We start from the raw sequence: 20,605 nt of genomic DNA on the forward strand, positions 1-20,605 counted from the left end.
TGAGCGAGTAGAAGCATGAGCGAGCAGAAACATGAACAAGTAGGAACACAAGCAAGTGGGAACACGAGCGAGTAGAAACATAGAAACATGAATAAGTATAAACATGAGCGAGTAGGAACATGAGTAAGAAAATGAGCGAGTAGAAGCATGAGCGAGCAGAAACATGAGCGAGTAGGAACACAAGCAAGTGGGAACACGAGCGAGTAGAAACATAGAAACATGAATAAGTATAAACATGAGCGAGTAGGAACATGAGTAAGAAAATGAGCGAGTAGAAGCATGAGCGAGCAGAAACATGAGCAAGTAGGAACACAAGCAAGTGGGAACATGAGCGAGTAGAAACATAGAAACATGAATAAGTATAAACATGAGCGAGTAGGAACATGAATAAGAAAATGAGCGAGTAGAAGCATGAGCGAGCAGAAACATGAGCAAGTAGGAACACTAGCAAGTGGGAACACGAGCGAGTAGAAACATAGAAACATGAATAAGTATAAGCATGAGCGAGTAGCAACATGAGTAAGAAAATGAGCGAGTAGAAGCATGAGCGGGCAGAAACATGAGCAAGTAGGAACACAAGCAAGTGGGAACACGAGCGAGTAGAAACATAGAAACATGAATAAGTATAAACGTGAGCGAGTAGGAACATGAGTAAGAAAATGAGCGAGTAGAAGCATGAGCGAGCAGAAACATGAGCAAGTAGGAACACAAGCAAGCGGGAACACGAGCGAGTAGAAACATAGAAACATGAATAAGTATAAGCGTGAGCGAGTAGGAACATGAGTAAGAAAATGAGCGAGTAGAAGCATGAGCGAGCAGAAACATGAGCAAGTAGGAACACAAGCAAGTGGGAACACGAGCGAGTAGAAACATAGAAACATGAATAAGTATAAACGTGAGCGATAGGAACATGAGTAAGAAAATGAGCGAGTAGAAGCATGAGCGAGCAGAAACATGAGCAAGTAGGAACACAAGCAAGTGGGAACACGAGCGAGTAGAAACATCGAAACATGAATAAGTATAAACGTGAGCGAGTAGGAACATGAATAAGAAAATGAGTGAGTAGAAGCATGAGTGAGCAGAAACATGAGCAAGTAGGAACACAAGCAAGTGGGAACACGAGCGAGTAGAAACATAGAAACATGAATAAGTATAAACATGAGCAAGTAGGAACATGAGTAAGAAAATGAGCGAGTAGAAGCATGAGCGAGCAGAAACATGAACAAGTAGGAACACAAGCAAGTGGGAACACGAGCGAGTAGAAACATAGAAACATGAATAAGTATAAACATGAGCGAGTAGGAACATGAGTAAGAAAATGAGCGAGTAGAAGCATGAGCGAGCAGAAACATGAGCAAGTAGGAACACAAGCAAGTGAGAACATGAGCGAGTAGAAACATAGAAACATGAATAAGTATAAACATGAGCGAGTAGGAACATGAATAAGAAAATGAGCGAGTAGAAGCATGAGCGAGCAGAAACATGAGCAAGTAGGAACACTAGCAAGTGGGAACACGAGCGAGTAGAAACATAGAAACATGAATAAGTATAAGCATGAGCGAGTAGGAACATGAGTAAGAAAATGAGCGAGTAGAAGCATGAGCGGGCAGAAACATGAGCAAGTAGGAACACAAGCAAGTGGGAACACGAGCGAGTAGAAACATAGAAACATGAATAAGTATAAACGTGAGCGAGTAGGAACATGAGTAAGAAAATGAGCGAGTAGAAGCATGAGCGAGCAGAAACATGAGCAAGTAGGAACACAAGCAAGCGGGAACACGAGCGAGTAGAAACATAGAAACATGAATAAGTATAAGCATGAGCGAGTAGGAACATGAGTAAGAAAATGAGCGAGTAGAAGCATGAGCGAGCCGAAACATGAGCAAGTAGGAACACAAGCAAGCGGGAACACGAGCGAGTAGAAACATAGAAACATGAATAAGTATAAGCATGAGCGAGTAGGAACATGAGTAAGAAAATGAGCGAGTAGAAGCATGAGCGAGCGGAAACATGAGCAAGTAGGAACACAAGCAAGTGGGAACACGAGCGAGTAGAAACATCGAAACATGAATAAGTATAAACATGAGCGAGTAGGAACATGAATAAGAAAATGAGTGAGTAGAAGCATGAGTGAGCAGAAACATGAGCAAGTAGGAACACAAGCAAGTGGGAACACGAGCGAGTAGAAACATAGAAACATGAATAAGTATTAACATGAGCAAGTAGGAACATGAGTAAGAAAATGAGCGAGTAGAAGCATGAGCGAGCAGAAACATGAACAAGTAGGAACACAAGCAAGTGGGAACACGAGCGAGTAGAAACATAAAAACATGAATATAAACATGAGCGAGTAGGAACATGAATAAGAAAATGAGTGAGTAGAAGCATGAGGGAGCAGAAACATGAGCAAGTAGGAACACAAGCAAGTGGGAACACGAGCGAGTAGAAACATAGAAACATGAATAAGTATAAACATGAGCGAGTAGGAACATGAATAAGAAAATGAGTGAGTAGAAGCATGAGTGAGCAGAAACATGAGCAAGTAGGAACACAAGCAAGTGGGAACACGAGCGAGTAGAAACATAGAAACATGAATAAGTATAAGCGTGAGCGAGTAGGAACATGAGTAAGAAAATGAGCGAGTAGAAGCATGAGCGAGCAGAAACATGAACAAGTAGGAACACAAGCAAGTGGGAACACGAGCGAGTAGAAACATAGAAACATGAATAAGTATAAGCATGAGCGAGTACGAACATGAGTAAGAAAATGAGCGAGTAGAAGCATGAGCGAGCAGAAACATGAGCAAGTAGGAACACAAGCAAGTGGGAACACGAGCGAGTAGAAACATAGAAACATGAATAAGTATAAACATGAGCGAGTAGGAACATGAATAAGAAAATGAGTGAGTAGAAGCATGAGTGAGCAGAAACATGAGCAAGTAGGAACACAAGCAAGTGGGAACACGAGCGAGTAGAAACATAAAAACATGAATATAAACATGAGCGAGTAGGGACATGAATAAGAAAATGAGTGAGTAGAAGCATGAGGGAGCAGAAACATGAGCAAGTAGGAACACAAGCAAGTGGGAACACGAGCGAGTAGAAACATAGAAACATGAATAAGTATAAACATGAGCAAGTAGGAACATGAGTAAGAAAATGAGCGAGTAGAAGCATGAGCGAGCAGAAACATGAACAAGTAGGAACACAAGCAAGGGGGAACACGAGCGAGTAGAAACATAGAAACATGAATAAGTATAAACATGAGCAAGTAGGAACATGAGTAAGAAAATGAGCGAGTAGAAGCATGAGCGAGCAGAAACATGAACAAGTAGGAACACAAGCAAGTGGGAACACGAGCGAGTAGAAACATAAAAACATGAATATAAACATGAGCGGGTAGGAAAATGAATAAGAAAATGAGTGAATAGAAGCATGAGGGAGCAGAAACATGAGCAAGTAGGAACACAAGCAAGTGGGAACACGAGCGAGTAGAAACATCGAAACATGAATAAGTATAAACATGAGTGAGTAGGAACATGAATAAGAAAATGAGTGAGTAGAAGCATGAGTGAGCAGAAACATGAGCAAGTAGGAACACAAGCAAGTGGGAACACGAGCGAGTAGAAACATAGAAACATGAATAAGTATACGCATGAGCGAGTAGGAACATGAGTAAGAAAATGAGCAAGTAGAAGCATGAGCGAGCAGAAACATGAACAAGTAGGAACACAAGCAAGTGGGAACACGAGCGAGTAGAAACATAGAAACATGAATAAGTATAAGCATGAGCGAGTACGAACATGAGTAAGAAAATGAGCGAGTAGAAGCATGAGCGAGCAGAAACATGAGCAAGCAGGAACACAAGCAAGTGGGAACACGAGCGAGTAGAAACATAGAAACATGAATAAGTATAAACATGAGCGAGTAGGAACATGAATAAGAAAATGAGTGAGTAGAAGCATGAGTGAGCAGAAACATGAGCAAGTAGGAACACAAGCAAGTGGGAACACGAGCGAGTAGAAACATAGAAACATGAATAAGTATAAACGTGAGCGAGTAGGAACATGAGTAAGAAAATGAACGAGTAGAAGCATGAGCGAGCAGAAACATGAGCAAGTAGGAACACAAGCAAGTGGGAACACAAGCAAGTAGAAACATCGAAACATGAATAAGTATAAACATAAGTAAGAAAATGAGCGAGTAGAAGCATGTGTGAGCAGGAACGTGAGCGAGCAGAAACATGAGCAAGTAGAAACATGAGTGAGTAGAAGCATGCACTAGTAGGAACATGAGCGAGTAGAGACATGAATGAGCAGGAGCATCAGCGAGTAGGAACGTGAGCGATTAGGAACATTGCGAGTAGGGACATGGGAGAGTAGCAACATGACCGTGCCATGCAAAAAGAAACACTTGAGGAACTATACTTTACATAGAAGGTTGATTTTCGATGAAGCGAAATTTCAATATAACAAGGTAAATTGCCAATTTCACCAACTTTGCTATATCAAGCTTTAACTGTATTAACCAAGTGTTCTTACCGTAACTGGATGTGACCGTGCTTAATGTATCTCATCGTTTACGTCGTAGGGATACAACCGGGTGGTCCTGTACAGCCGTCCCGTGTACTTCTGCCTGTGCTGCTCGATGCTCATGCTTGTGCAGTTCCTCCTCGACTCCAACATCGAGTACCCGCAGGTCACCCTGTATGGGGTGCGTCTCGTCACCAATGCAGCTGTGGCATGGGCGCGGAGCTTCCTCATAGGTGGGTGAGATGTGTTCATCATGTTCATTGCCTATCGTCATTATTTTAATGGGTATCCTTAATGGGGGATGCTTCGCTTTAACTCTTTCAGACGCCACCTATGAAGAACTGTCTGTAAATGCATCAAATCGATAAAATGTTATTTCAAGGCACTCAATATTCTATTGCAGCAAAAATAATCTCATGATATGTGTCATAGTAGTCAATCTTAATTAAATAGCAATTAAAATATATTTATTCTAAAGTCATTCATTCATGCTCTGTTTTTGCATTAATGAATTGAAATCTCAAGCTAGAAATAGAGTGAAAATTCGTTTTCGGTTGTGTCCATTTCGAGCAAAGAAAAATTTTACTTTTGACATCGCTCGTGGGAAGCGATTCGTTGAACAACTCGTCGAACATCGTAGTACCTTCAGCAAAGTGACCATATGCAACAGTACACAGCAAAATGAAGTTAAACGAAGACACATTTATTATGCAGGAGCTTCATTTCATCCAAAGCTCAATGTATCTTGCTCTTTCTTAGCCCCTAGTCAATACAAATAGCAAAAGAAATACAAATAGCAAAAACGGTGGTTATGATCTGTATTTGTCTTGATCTTCCAATCATGATGATTGTTGTGTGACTGTAACGTGCAGTGCGCCGGCACGTTCTAACGCAGCTGTGCATATTGTAAGGGAACTTTTTAAAATAAACCTTAGTTGCGAGTAGTGCTAGTCCTGTGCATTCGTGTTCCTTCTTTGTCCTGTTCGAATTCACGCTATGCGGTATTTAAACAAAAAACAGTGGTGTACACAATTGTGTACTTAGCGTCTCAAGAGTTAAAACTTATTTTTAAATTTTTGATTGATTTTGATGAAAGTTACTGAGTTTATGTACATTTGTGTGCTGATTTCATTATACATATATTTTTCTGGCACAATGTCTAGTATTCAAAATATTAAACAGTTCATGTGCCTTTTGGGAACAAGATTCCTCCTGAACTGAGAGATTTATAGAACAAATAAGCATATCACAATAATCATGAATGAGAACTGTATGCAGTGGAGCAAGAATGCACATTCTAAGCCCATTTGAACAAATGTTATGGTATGTACAACATCGGTGAGTGAAATTACAGCTTGACATCAACTCACTCACAAATGTTCAACATACCATAATGTTTCTTCAAATGGGTTTTCAACACCCATTCTCTTTTTATTCATAAATTCTTATGAAAGGTTATTTTGATAAGCTGATTTACAGTGCTCAGTTCAGGAAAAATCTTGCTGCCAGAAAGGCACATGAAATGTTTGATAATAGGTAAACTATGTGTTATACTAGAAAGATAATTGCATATCTGAAATCAGCATGCAAATATACCTAAGCCAAGCGATTTTCATCTAAATTGGTCAAGAATTTTTAGAAAATGCTTTAATGTGCAGCATCCCCAGTTAATTCACTTTGATAATTGACACTAATTCAATTTCTGCTGTAATTGTTTTTGTCATGTGCTTTCAACTTCGCAGCGTTCATCCTGGCGTTTCCGGTGACCTTCAGCTTGGGGTTGCTGCCCCAGGTGAACACATTTGTGACATACCTATTGGAACAGATTGACATGAACCTGTTTGGTGGATCGGGTGAGTGCGCCCATCTGATCTGCCGAATCTTGACGGAATGCATTTAGACTTGTACTGCAAATGAAAATGATTTAACTGGGAAAAGAAGTCGACTGATGTGTACAATAGTTTTTCAAGGAATAGTTGTACGAAATGTTCCTAATTGTGTGAAACGTTCTGAACTGCCAGCAGAACAGTACTACCAAGTTAAGGTCACGGGATTGAATCCCGGCCGTGGTGGCCGCATTTTGATAGTGGCCAAATGCTGGAGGCCCGTCTACTTAGATTTAGGTGCATGTTAAAGAGCCCCAGGTGGTCGAAATTTCTGGAGCCCTCCATTTTGGTGTACCTCATAATTATATGGTCGTTTTGGCATGTGAAACCCCAACAATTATTATTAACACTGCCAACTTAATGTTCATTCATACAAGTTTTCGCAAAAGCAAGTTCTTGCAAGTATGTTTGTATTTTCCTCTGTATGGTGAAATGATGTAATGAACTGAAATAGGTTTTAAATGTGTGGAGCTTCTGAAGATGCTGGAATCCCTTTTCTGTTAGTGGAAAATTTTCTTGAGCAATGGACATTATTACAGATGCCTATTTTTGACATTCAGTTGTGTTAATGTTGGTTTCTTTGTAATTTACCCATGTAAAGTTCTTGCTTATATCCTTGCTTCTTTAAGTATTAGTAGTCTTCTGTCAGTCTTTCTATGCCCTTCCTGCTTGGGCCGAGGAATTGGCACACATTTTGTGCAAATAGGTCAAAATAAACGTTTATGACGCGTTATATTTTCCTGTGTCTTCTTATTGCATGATCAGCGACCACTGGACTGGTGTCAGCCATCTACTGCGTATCACGAAGCCTGGCATTTGTGGTGTGCCTATTTGGACTGGCCTACGTGGCCCTAAAGGTAATCTTGTAAACTGACTGATACATATGATATTGTTCCAGATTTCAGTATGTAAATCTACTTATCAAGTATCAAATTCCTAAGCATCCAAGTGTTTCTACGGTGTGGTATAAAGAAACCGGAAGTGTGATTCACTAATATTCTAAGCAGATTTCTGTGTCTTGGTGCCCCAAAGTAGGGCTTTGTATCTGAGCTTGTATGATGTCTATGACTTTACTGAATACAACCAAATCTATGCAACACATTGAATCGAAAGGGGATGACAGTGTAGTACCTCGTGTCTGTCGTTCAGTGCAAGAGACACAAGCTCCACGTAGCGTACCTCGTCGCATTACACGACTATGTTGCAGAGAAGCTTACTAAAGCAAATTTGTTTTCACGTAAAGCACAAGTAAGACCCTAGCTGCGAGAGCTATCCGCATTTTGAAATGTGCATCATGCTCATTTTTCCTCCATGGCACATATTTAACTGCTCTCAGTTAAGTGTTTAATCTTATCGGCCAGAACTGCAGTTTTGTTAGCTTGAATATTTTTGAATGGCACGAGAAGTGATCACAGTGCCATTCGAAGTGCATTTGATGGGGTGCAGTGCAATGCGGCATTCAATATCTTGAAAGTGGCGGTGAATGTTTTCTGTGTGTGCATAGTACAGGTGCTGTGCTCTTTCGTGGGCTTTCTGTGCGGATGTTAGTACTGTTTAATTTGGACAATAATTTGATACTAGCCGAGTTCAGTGTTCAGCCGCATAAGTGTGTTGCTAAACCACCCTTGTGTGATATCTCTTCTCCAGGAAGGGCACAACCCGTCACAGCACATAATGTTCTCCCTGTTTTGCGGCTTTCTCGTCACCTCCTGCTATCTGCTCAGTAGGAGTGCCAGTGATCCCACCATTCTCTGGTGAGTCTCAACGGATGAGTACATTTGCTGGATGGGTGAAGCCCTGTTCTTCAAAGATTTTATTGGAGGCTTTTATGTCGCGGTTCTGTATGTGGCCTTTTATGCGGCCTTCACTCCATTGCTATTGCGTTTGTTTGCTTGCCTTCAACTTTTGCGGATCACAAAAAAAGTTTTATACGTTCAGTGAACTGAGAACCCGTTCTTGCTTTTACAAAACGGTCCCCTCAATCAATTTCTCTTCTTGTTAACTTGACAGCATTCATTCATTAATTTGGCAATGTTAATTTATTAAATTTTTAAAATTTTTCGATAGTTGTAGGTTGTGCTCTAGTCATGGATAGATAGCACCGGTTGACTGTAAGATTATAAGAACTTTCACGTGATCATTACAAATCTGAAGTGATGCTTATGTTGATAAGTAATCGCTGTACGAGGGTATCTATAGCGCTGTCACATTAAAACTTCTTGGGGAAAGTGCGAGGACTTCTGAGTTTTACGGTAAAGCTGTTCAGAGAATTTCATAGCTGTTTTCGACTTGCTCGGTTGTCGATGAAATAGCCAAGTATGCCGCCTGTGCCACTGTATCAAAGTTTCTTTTAGACGCTTATTTATCGACTATGAAAGAAGTGTTACCTTGCATTCTTTCTTCAAATAGACATTTTTACGCATATTTCTTAAGCCAGTGGTCTGATGCTAGTTTGTCGCACCGCATTTTGTCAGATCAACTGAACATATTTTGTGCTTTTATGTCTTGCTGCCAACAGGAACCTCATCAAGCGCCACCTGTGGTCGGAGAGTGCACCAACCGCCAATGCCACCGACAGTGCTCCCGAATATGTCGATCCACTGCCAGCAAAACTAGAAAAAACATTTGTGAGTAGCCCTTTTGTTCTTGTTGAAAAACGGTGATGAACTGTATTTTTTTCAAACGTGTGCACTGTGCACCTTGTGAACCACGAGTAATGTCTTTATGTGTACCCATGGTGCATGGTTAATTTTTGTTTCAAGCAGTAATTACTTTTACATGCCCACATTAAGACATTTAGAAAACGAAAAAAAGAAATCTGTGGGCAGTATTGGAAATAGCTTGCAAGTAATTTTTTGTTTGTGCTGTTTTTCTAATCTCGGATGAGCATCAAGGTAAATCGAAAATTATTTTAGTATAAAACTTAGGAAGTACCAGTCACCTAAAACTTCACAGATTTGTTTGCTAATTTATTAAACTTGCTTTCAGGGCTTAACAGAAAGTTACACAAGGTGTGCAGTAAATGGTAACAAATAATTCCAAGGAAATTAAACATTTTTTGGTGTCAATCATGGTAGCAGTGCAGACGGTGCAGATGGTGGTTTCGCTTGGTGTGGGTTCATTGACCTGAAGACGTCATGCTACAAATTACTGTTGTGACTCCTTTATACATCTAAATAGCCTGAGAAGAGTATGTTTAGTCGTATCATTTGGAGAAACGGAAGTGAAAAACTGAATTATTGGGCATATAGCTAGTTACATCTATTGCCCTCTGGTCTGCATGAGTTCAGAGTAATTATCGTGAGGCTGTACTTTTTTGATCGTTGCAGAGGGCCAGGCTTAGGACGGACGCGATACACTGCGTCTTTGTGGCGATCTTCGTGTTTGCAGTGCACGTCAGCACAATGTTCTCGGCACTTCAGGTAAGCTTTCTTCATCGTCGCTCGATGTGTGTACAGTGCTTCTGCCTTTCTTTGTAAAGAGTTAGTCAATTTTAATGCCAAGACATTGGGAACGTCAAAGTGGAAATGGGCTGCGGGTTCGTGTCTAACCTACCATATTTACTTGCATAACGCCAGCGCTCATTGCTGCTCTTCAAATCTGTTGGCTATCTATTGTAGTCAAAGGTGGTTCTAGGTGATGCTAGTCAAGCCTCAATATAATGAATTGTTGGCTATAATGAAGTAAATGAAGAATAGTCTTGCATTGATGTGGTGTTGCGAATGTACGTTTATAACGAATTTAGATATATACATACCTGCCAAGTCTCCCGGATTACCCGGGAGACTCCCGGATTTTGAACGTTTCTCCCGGTTGTACGGGTCATAGGAAAATCTCCCGGAAATCCAGTTTTGCCCCGCGCGTCCAGTGCTTTGTCTGGCCACATGAGCAAAGTTGTCTGGCCACGTAGTAGAAAGGATTCTTCTTCTTTTTATTGCGATAGCAATTATATGGACACTCTCGACGGGTTTTTGCTGTCGCCGTCATGTCCTTCCGGTCTGAAGTCCAAATTGATAAGATCCCCCCGCGCATTATATGTTCTACCGCGCGTAAACGTGCGCGAGCGGGGGCGACGAACGCGGCCGAAGCAGAGTTCAAACAAGACGGCCCATCGCTCGGAAGGTGCATGCGATAACATCAGCCCGCTCGGAAGGCCTGCCGTCGAAGCAGACAGGAAATCCCCCGCCCGTCTTTAACGAGCCTTAAGAGACGCGACGGGGGGGAGGGAGCAAATTTGAACTTTGAATCTAAGGGCGCGGTGGCGATCACTGGCGCGCGCACTATCTCGAAAGCCATCACAGCGGGCGGCTCGTATTCTACGTGCTGCGCTCTCAACGCGAAGTGACTTTAGGGGAGCATCTCTCCCTGGAGCGGCCGTACTCTCCTACACCAGCGTTTTATAGTTACGCGAGATTGGATGCAAAACAGTTAGCTGCCAGCCTCACTTCGTGTAACATTACAATTTGTTGCTATCGCATTCATTCTTCGCCCTTGCGGTGAAACTGTGACTTTTTCTTTTATCTCGCCTTCAAATTATCTTGCCTTCAAAATTTTGTGTCACTACTGCTTTAAGTAGAGAGCCCAGCACTTATAAGGGTAGCCGTTACCGATATCTGTCGACTCGACAGACATCAGACTCTACAGTGTCGAGAAAGCGCGTTCGCCAGCACTCGCAACCGTCCCCGTCTCAACGGCGCCCCTTATGGTCCCTTGCCCGACGAAATAACTGGTAAGCAAGCAACGACAGGCCTCGGACGCGGAGCGATGTTATCGCATGTGCCCTTCGCGCGACGGTGACGGCCGGGTCCTTTCATCTCTGCTTCAACCGCGTTCGTCCCTAGCGCTAGCGCGCTTTTACTCGCACGTGAAACAGACGATGCGTAAGCGATGTTATAGGTTTGGACTCTGTACAGATCAGCGGTGAGCGCAAAATCTCGTTGACAGTGTCCATATGATTGCTATCGCAGTACCCCCCCCCCCCTGCGATCGGCATACTTTATACACCCCCCCCCCCCTGTTGAATAGATCTCCCGGATTCCGTTTCTTCAAACTTGGCAGGTATGTATCTAGCAAAGTCATTTTCGTGTCAAGTGCAACTTCATTATAGTTAGGTTTGACTGTAATCTTGTATCTATCAAAAAATTTTTCAAATTCGTAAATCTGTGCATTCGGTGGATATTCGCTCTCCAATATTTTTGGGGGTTTTTATATGCAGTAACGCAAGTTTTTCTCTTAAAACTTTTAGAAAATAGGATTTTACTCTTGATACTGCTCCATTCTTTCTGTTATTTGGGAGCAGGATTGCATTTCGCGGTCTGCATTGCTCTGTACAGCACTTCACACCGTTGCTTTCCTGATTTTCTCAAGGGAAGAAAAATACTGTGAACTTGATTCCTTTTGTGTGCCTTGCAGCATGTGAGGCTTAAAACGATTCAAAACATCAATTTCCAAGAACGGCATTATGCATTGTGCAACTTTTTTGGTAAGATTTCATTGATTGGTTGGAGCTGTGCCCAGGTTGACAGATGACAGCTTATTTGTAGTTTCTCGACAAATGAGGCAAGGACCAGTGTGAATTACTATATTGAACAATTTGGACTGTAAGAGGTGAGCTTGCTGCTACATTTCATGAAGTACGGACTAGTGAAATTACAGAACTTCTTTTCATGGTATTGAGAAAAAAAGAACATGTTGTAGTTAATTTGGTACCATTTTTGCTTGCATTTTTCATACACATCTTATAACTTGATGTTCATCAACCTCAGTGTGTGTACTTGACCACTGTCTTGTTCTTATCCTCATGCCTGTTCTTTGCGTGCCGTTTACTGGGACAAAATTGAACACGTTAACAATCTGTCGTGTATGTGTTGATGTGCTGCAGCCATACCTGGAAATGCTGCTTCACCTGACAGCCGTTGTGTGGGGCTTGCTGCTACACTATGTGCTGCCCCAGCTGCGCAAGCAGCTGCCCTGGCTTTGCTGCGCCCACCCCATCCTGAAGTCGAATGAGCACCAGCAGTTCGAAGTGCGCGGTCAGTACGGCTCTTCTCTACTAGCGTGTGCAACTCGCGCTTCTTGAAAAAGAGTATTTTGTACCGCATAGAAATGTTGTACCGGCATAGAAATGAAGAAACGCGCCTGATGATTGAAGCATGGCATATCGAGAATAGTGGCAGCGCATGCGTGAGCCAACCGTTGATTAACTTGCATAAAGATGAAATCAAATACCTTAACAGTTATGTTCCACGTAGACCGTCACGCTTGCCAGATTGATAGGTTCGCCGGTTGCATGGGCATGCGCAGATAAGTTTTCGTGCCTTCTTTCTTTTCAGTCGTTGTGCGTCTCTTCAGCTGTTAGTCGGCGTTTGTGGTGTCCTGACCTCTTCTTGTGTCCGTGTTTGCACGCCCAGTCTCTTTTTAGAATGAATCAGTAAATCCTCTTCACTCCTCACGTTCTTACTGCAGAACCAGCCCGAGTGATGTGGTTCGAGAAGCTGCAAGTGTGGATGTGGTTCATCGAGAAGAACATCGTCTACCCTCTGCTGTTCCTCAGTGCCGTGAGCACCAGCACGCCTGACATCATCAACCGCTTCGGAGTCGCGTGAGTAGGCTTGATTGCTCTGAGGTTTTCGTAGCCTCTATGATTTCTGTAACCACGGCTTCATATGGAATGGGTCTCGGTGCTTTTCAACCTGTTATATATAACATGTTTCTCGTATGTTTGCTGTGAGAAGTTTCTCAACTCTTCACATTGCATACCCACAGCGTAGGTACCAGTTCTACCGAACTTTTGGTTCAATTTATGAATTTGTTCTCATTTGAGAATTTGACAAATGTGGCGTAAAAGGCTTTAAAAAGTAAATTATGTTCGTGGAAAAGTTTCACTTTCTGTTAGAAGTCTTCCGACTTCGAACTTTATCAAAAATCTAGAAACTTACATAAAACATGCAGACACTTACACAAAATGAAGGTGTCCTTAAAATGGTCTACGCACAATGCACAGCAAAGGGCGATACCACTTAGACACTTGCATGTTGCCCACATTCACAAAGTGAAACTTCACTGTAACGTTTTTATCCTTTCACTCCTTTGTTCTATATCAATCAATCAATCAATCAATCAATCAATCAATCAATCAATCAATCAATCAATCAATCAATCAATCAATCAATCAATCAATCAATCAAACCGGGGCTCTGTCATATTCATTTCTCTTCCCCCCCTTCGTTTTGTGCCACCAGCGGCGGCTGCCTGGTGTTGGTGGTGTGCGCCCTCAAGTGCCTGCGCAGTGCCTTCAACGACCCCTCGCAGCACTTCCTCGTGCTGCTCTTCACGGTGCTGTTCTTCACCTACGACTACCGGGGACCCAACGAGCCATTCCTCATCAACTACTTCTGCTGCCTGTTCGTCTTCTCCAAGGTGCGGTGTTCCCTCTGACTCCTTAAATTTAGAGTGGAAAACCACAAACATAAGAAATATGCTGCTGCTGATTATCATTTTTAATAATGAAATTGCAAAATAGTCACTGGATTGTATTGTACTCAAGCCCAACAGCAAAAAAAAAAAAGCAAAAACTTATTTGTGTTCATTTTTCGTCTTTTGCAGGTGTACGAGTTGCTGCTCAAGATTAGCTTCATCATCACGTACATCGCCCCTTGGCAGATTACATGGGGATCAGCATTCCATGCCTTTGCACAGCCCTTCAGCGTACCACGTATCCTCTGAAAATTGCTTACCATTTTTAGATGGCTTGAAGTGCGAGCTTCTGTTGATTAGTCTTGTAATAGAGAATGAGCTTGTAATGTAGACTTGCAAACGGGCCATCGCTCCTTCGGACAGTCCCACAAAGAGCACCGATAACCGTGCTGACCATCTGCCTGCACGGTCGCTGTGCAGTCAAGGAGGAGAAAGGTCTGCTTAGGTTCAGGTGTGCATAAAAGAACCCCCTAGTGGTCAGTCACACTTATATTGCAATAAGTTTCACTACCCCACTGCTGCCGTTAAGTGTGCCTTCGGTGGCAGCAGCGGCGCAATCAAAGCTAGGAGGTGCGTTGTGTTTGTAGCACGAAAAACCTGCTTAGTCCTCGACATCAGAAGGTGGGACGGCGGGAGTAAAATGATTCTACAACTAGGGGCGGGGTTGAGCATAGGCACACTTAACTTTCTCCTATAATTTTCTGGTAAAATGCATGGTGACAATATACCATGTATTCCTCTCAGTGTTTTTATTGAATACAGCTCAGACCACTTATAACGTAACCGCTTACAGTGCAGTACCGGCTGTAATGCGGTTTTTTCTGACTCCCGTTTACTCTCCCATAGAACCATAGAACTCCATGTATACGCATACCGCTTATTGTGCAGACCCCCGAGATGAAAGACCGGTTATAATGCGGCTGCTGGAACATTCTCAGAGATGCGAGGGTGCGAGCGTGCTTCTCAGCGGAGATGCGCCGGCGGGGGAGAAAGCGGCGACGGCATTACAAAGGAGGAGGGGACGCGGAACGAACGAACAAGGAGCGGGGGGGAGAAAAAAAAAAGGGATGGCTGTGGGGGACAGCAGCCCGGCGCAGGTGCGTGGTGTGAGGAGGGGGAGCGGTCGCGCGGCCGTCGGAGAAGCCTTTGCCCCCTTCGGCCGCTTGACATGTGCGCTTCGTCGTTGCTTCGTCGGTAGAGCGCAGATATTGCGCGTGCAACCTCGATTCCCCCGCAAGTAACAATGCTTTGAGACGCGACTGAGCTTTCACCTTTGCCACCAACAGGCGGACTTACAAGCTTGAAAGACTTTTTCAGGATGGTTGCCGCGGCTGTTCTCCCGATCGCGAACCGAAACTTCGTTTCACGCGTGATGCCCTCGGTTTAGCTCGCCAGTGCGATCTCTTCTACTCCCGATCTCCGTGTTGCCTAGGGCAAGCTTCTCGCGGTGGCATGCCAAGTTGCAACGCGCACGCTAGGCCTAACGAGCGCTAGCTGCCATGTCGGCGGCCGCGGACTACAGAAGTTGCGGTTTGGTGCCGAGTCAATGAAACATTTTGCAATTGTTGCATTTAGAAGGGGTGACTTGCATCTTTTACGAAAACGCGGGCGTGCGTGTGAAACACTCGAGTGGTGGTTTGTGGTCGCCACCGTTTTCGACATCGCGGACGCGCAGTGTGTTACCGCGGCGACTTCCCGTGACGGCGCATTTTTTCCGCGTTCGTTATGTCGGCACCGCAGGTCCGCGGACGCTAACAGTTCAACATTTTCAAATGTAAGCAGATGCAAACTTACGCCCCAGTCGCATGCCGCGATAGTCGGAATCGCGCGCCTGCCTGTTGGTCATGTTTTCTACACGTGCAGCCTTTCAAAAATGTTGTTTTGGTTATAGTGCGGATATTCGCGACTCCGGCGACTTACGTTATAAGCGGTCTATGCTGTACAAGCACAGGAAAAAATGCCGAAGCCTGCATCATAGCGCTGACTAGGCCATTGCATATGCTCTCTGATCGGTCTATTAACTTTCTTTTGAGCAATGGCATTTTCCTTTCCTTAGCTGCCCCACCTTTCAGATTCGGCCATGCTTTTCGTGCAAGCCATCATCTCTGCGATCCTGTCGACTCCGCTGAGCCCCGTCCTTGGTAGCGCCATCTTTTTCACCTCGTACGTCAGGCCGGTCAAATTCTGGGAACGCGACTACAAGTGAGTGAGAAAGCATCGTCTGTCTCTTTTTCTGGTTTCAACACTTCGCCTAATAGTAAACCCATAAAACGTGTTTTTGGTGTGGCACTGTTTCGTTTTGTACGTACAATCTTGGATCTCTCACTTTTGCTACAGCACCAAAAGAGTGGACCACTCCAACACACGGTTGTCGTCCCAACTGGAACGAAATCCAGGTAAGGAGTTTCTCTCACCCTTCATGGCCACATTGTTTTACTGCCGAGCTCGAATTGCCGGTTTGATTCTTGTCAATGACAGTTGCATACTGACGGGGGCAAAACACAAATGTAGTTGAGTACAGTCACCTGCGATTTGAATGTGAACGGCTGCATGCAAAGCCTTCCTACTAACATCACCACTGCGGTACGAAAGCAGCTCGCTTTCATGCGAAAAGTGACGTTGTAGGATAGTGTTGAAGATTGGGCGAGTTAGTTTGTCGTACTTGAACTGGTGCAGCACATCACGGGAAAGGACGAAGAAACAGCCGAGCCAGCCGTACAAAAGGACAGAGCGCTGTGTCCCTTTGTCTGGCCGGCTCGGCTGTTTCTTCGTCCTTTCCCGTGATGTGCTGCACCAGTTCAAGTTCTCGGATAGGCTGTACGAAGTGCCAAACTAAAGAGTTCTCATTCTTCGATCCTTCTTAAGTATAAGTAGACTTGAGGTGCTTTATGCAAGTACAGTTGTGGTTACATAGGTTACTTGCGTAAAGCCAGCGACTGTATTTCGATTGAGGTGCTTAGTAAACCTCCCATAGGTGAGCTCAGCACACTTGCACATTTTGTTGGGATGGGCGAATAGTGAATTTGAGGTTCGAAGTGAATCTGAAGTGAATAGTGATTTGGTCGAATAATTTCGAATCGAATAGTTCGAATAGCATGTACTGCATGTTATTATGAGAAATGAGCATTTTTGTCGTGACCCTTGCACAATATTTTTAAGGATTGGAACTAGGTATGAGTGAATGTCACTCTTTTGGTTTGAAATGAAGTGGAAGCAGCCTTGAATAGTATCGAGATTTGAATAACAGTAGGGTGCAAGTTATAAGTGGTACAATACTTTACAATTTAAAAATTACTATCCTTAGCGCATATAAGCCCATATAATACGCTTTTAAACTTAAAAAAATATGTACACTTAGCCTTGATGTGTGTCTTCGCGCCAGTGCAGATGTCCCCTGGTTGGTAGTTTCACGTCACAGCAACCCGACGCTGCAGTGAAACCACCTTTACAGGGGGTTATGTGCGGCCAAACATACATATATTCGTTCATTTCGAATATTTCAAAATTTCGAACAATATAAATTCGTATCAAAGCGAATTCGAATACTTTAATATTCATTCGAATATTTGAAACGCCCGAATATTCGCCCATTCCTAACATTTTGTATGCCCACTGCTGAGGATGTCCGGGGAAAGGTTTTCCAATTTCTCTTGCAATGCATAGAGGGTGCTACAATACAATAAAATTGTCAAGTGGTGATGGTGAAGAAAGCAAAATGCAGCCGGTAAAGCTGAAACGCTTTATTGGGCGAACTTGTGCCCAGTACAAGAAGCAACACTCAAAAGTGTAGTGAAAGCGGCTAGCACAGACATCGGTTGTCGGTAATCTGATCATTGGCGCGAATGTGTCGGCTTTTATACGTTATGATCGAACCTTCTAGCGTTATCGTTGGTGCTCGTGTAAGCTCTCGAATAAACTTGACTACTCACGTCCTGCACATAATCTTAACAAACAATCTGGAACAGCGCGAAGCTTCCGATACTTGTCTGCGCAGCCTGCGTCAAGCGATGCTAACAGTTTTTGTGCGTGGAACCCCGATCACATCAAAATAAAATAAGGGCGCGTGGCAATATCATATTTGACCACAGTACCACATGAAAAACTGATCCATGCGGTGAAGCCAACTTTTTGTACAGCCAATTTTTTCATGTGCTTACTTAATGTGCTGGTTCTGAAAAGCACTGAACAAAAAAATTACAGCATATCCACGGGTGAATGATGAAGAGCTTGGGCGCAGCTCCTGAAGCAATCATGGTCTCGGGATTCGCTTCTCGTTGAGCCCGTTTCGCAGCGGCGTCCTTGGCGCGCACCGTCAAGCGAGCACTGCGAAACACTGCCGCCAAGCGAGCGCCCGCCGCTGCGCATCGTCCATGCTCCGCCAACGATCCGACACGTACGGCGACGATCCAGGAGAATGAGAGAGGCGCTCGCTCGTCGCTCCCCGCGCATCCCCGCGCAGCCCGCGCAGCAGCCAATCTGAGAGCAGTGGCACTTCCAGCGCCATCTAGTGTCGATTCACACAAGCGCCATATTGCACACAATTCTATTGGATCAACGCCATCTAGGAAATGAGACGAGAAATGGTGATGACGACACAGATTGTGTACAGCGCCATCTAGAACATCGTCCCTGAACTGCAGTTTGTATGTACTTCTATGAGACAGCGCCATCTATTGCATCATACGGGAGATCCGTTTACACCGGACAACGGAGACGTGACAAGGTTAGACTAAGAGGAGCTACGCCCTTAAAATTGGCATCTGGAGGATTCTTTTTTAGGAAAAAATTAGGGAGGTAAAGGGTTGGGAATTCCGAGTCACCAGAATTAATCTTGAGCCTCCAGTACACTACAGCTCGCAGGCTACACTTTCATACTTTATTGGTGTAAACTTATTTAGTATTGCTCATTAGTATATCTTTTATGCTCAGTGGCCGTTTGCCATACTTGCCCTTTTTTCCAGGCTCGGACGACAACAACCTCAACTCGATCTTCTACGAGCATCTAACACGGTCCCTGCAGCAGTCACTGTACGGAGACCTGGCACTCGGACGCTGGGGCAACGTGACGCAGGGCGACTGCTTTGTGCTAGCCTCGGACAACCTCAACTGCCTGCTGCACATCATCGAACTCGCCAATGGACTCGTGACGTTCCAGCTCAGGGGACTCGAGTTCAGAGGTGCGTGGAGTTTATTAGATCTGAGATTCTTGATGTGGACTGTCCATTTTGGTCGCCACTGACTGGCTGGAGCTCATTGAGCAGCGCGCCCCGTTTTCGGTTTTCTTATGCAACGTCATTTTGACGTCACGGAGCTTTCACAAATGAGAGGGATGGAATGCACTTCAACGCAACAAATTCAGCCTCCTGAGCAATGCATTTCAACGCAACAAACGCAGTTTTTGGCCGCGTGAATCTCTGAGGCCGTGCATTAACTTTATAATTGTGTGATTGTGTTAGCTCTCAAATTAGGTTTAATGTGGCCGCCCATTTAATGCACCTGTGAAGGTCAGTATGCATTCCCTACATCGTTCGCAAGCATCTGGTACACTCTCATATGCAAGAGACTTGTCAAGTCTGTTCAAGTGTTCTGTGACAGCACATGCCCACTTTCTTTCTTCTAACACTAGGAGTGTTCTCTGCGGGTTATGTGTGTCGACATGTTCAAAAGCGCTATGACACCACGGCTTGCCACTTTCTGGAGTAACTGAATGTGATCTGCTGAAATGGACATGTCCGTTAGGTGGGCAGTTCGAGAATAGTTCCCTGCACTAATGGCTCGGTCGTTGTGGGGAATCGGCGATAGTCAGGAGGCGCTGTGGCTGTTTCAAGTGCCAAGGAAAGCGAGTGCGAAAGTTGGCTGGTAGTGATGCCGTAAAGGTGAAACGTCTTGAAGAGTAACAGACATGTGCCTGAACCGCAATTAAACGAAAACAGATTGCCAAGGGTTTGATAAAACATTATTTGGAAAAGAGTGAACAATGTCTGGAAGACATTACACTTGCCAGAGGCAAAAAAAAGTGCAGTCAAAAATAATGTTTCGAGACCCATATGGTGTTTCTTGTTCACAATGAAGCGGACGTATAGAATTCCATCCTTAGTCAGTCATTCATTGCCTTGGGAGAAGTATGAACAACAAGCGCTTGTCCCTGTCTGATGTTGTGGTGTCATTTATAGTTCGTGTTATAACCCTTACATAATTAAATGAGTAGCAACTCACCTAAGCTTCCGCCCTGCTAAGCCATGGGTTGTTTTCTTACGCGTGGGTATATATGCCCCTACATTGAAGATTCGTGATGCAGGTGTATGAAGCTCGGCGATAAAAGTTGGCAATATGCTAAAGATGACGTCATGGCATACGATGGATAACCTAGATGAGAATAGGGCAGCGGCGCAGACAACGTCATCCCCTCAGCATGTTGCACTACCTGTGCGGTACCAACTTGCACTGGTAGTGCAATGTAGAGCAGATGGCTTTAGTGCCCGACATAGGTCGGTTGTAAAGTAGTATGGATAGAGCAGGTTCTTCTTGTGATCCTGCAGCTTAGTGGCGAACTAGAAGGACCAAGATGCAATGGAAGTGCTGTCTAGGACAACCCGAGTCTAACAACCTCAAACTTGCATAGCTCGTTCCGAATGCACGCGGAAATACATTTGCGGAAGAAATGGGAGAATGTACGCTCACATGAATATGGGTTCACTTTGTGGAACGGGGA

General features: G+C 44.0%; 1 protein-coding gene across 1 annotated transcript in view; it reads left to right on the forward strand.

The window, feature by feature from the left end:
- LOC119401764 (pecanex-like protein 1) overlaps positions 1 to 20,605 on the forward strand; it is an 83,145-nt gene that overhangs the window by 33,943 nt on the left and 28,597 nt on the right. The window contains exons 18-30 of the mRNA XM_037668734.2: positions 4,590 to 4,764; positions 6,274 to 6,384; positions 7,183 to 7,274; positions 8,065 to 8,171; positions 8,936 to 9,044; positions 9,747 to 9,839; positions 12,299 to 12,449; positions 12,883 to 13,018; positions 13,659 to 13,836; positions 14,023 to 14,131; positions 15,966 to 16,095; positions 16,231 to 16,289; positions 18,855 to 19,070. Of these exons, the coding sequence (XP_037524662.2) occupies positions 4,590 to 4,764; positions 6,274 to 6,384; positions 7,183 to 7,274; positions 8,065 to 8,171; positions 8,936 to 9,044; positions 9,747 to 9,839; positions 12,299 to 12,449; positions 12,883 to 13,018; positions 13,659 to 13,836; positions 14,023 to 14,131; positions 15,966 to 16,095; positions 16,231 to 16,289; positions 18,855 to 19,070 (1,666 nt within the window). The remainder of the gene's footprint in view (positions 1 to 4,589; positions 4,765 to 6,273; positions 6,385 to 7,182; positions 7,275 to 8,064; positions 8,172 to 8,935; positions 9,045 to 9,746; positions 9,840 to 12,298; positions 12,450 to 12,882; positions 13,019 to 13,658; positions 13,837 to 14,022; positions 14,132 to 15,965; positions 16,096 to 16,230; positions 16,290 to 18,854; positions 19,071 to 20,605) is intronic.

This window comes from Rhipicephalus sanguineus, chromosome 8 (genome assembly GCF_013339695.2).
Source record: "Rhipicephalus sanguineus isolate Rsan-2018 chromosome 8, BIME_Rsan_1.4, whole genome shotgun sequence".
NCBI classification, from domain to species: domain Eukaryota; kingdom Metazoa; phylum Arthropoda; class Arachnida; order Ixodida; family Ixodidae; genus Rhipicephalus; species Rhipicephalus sanguineus.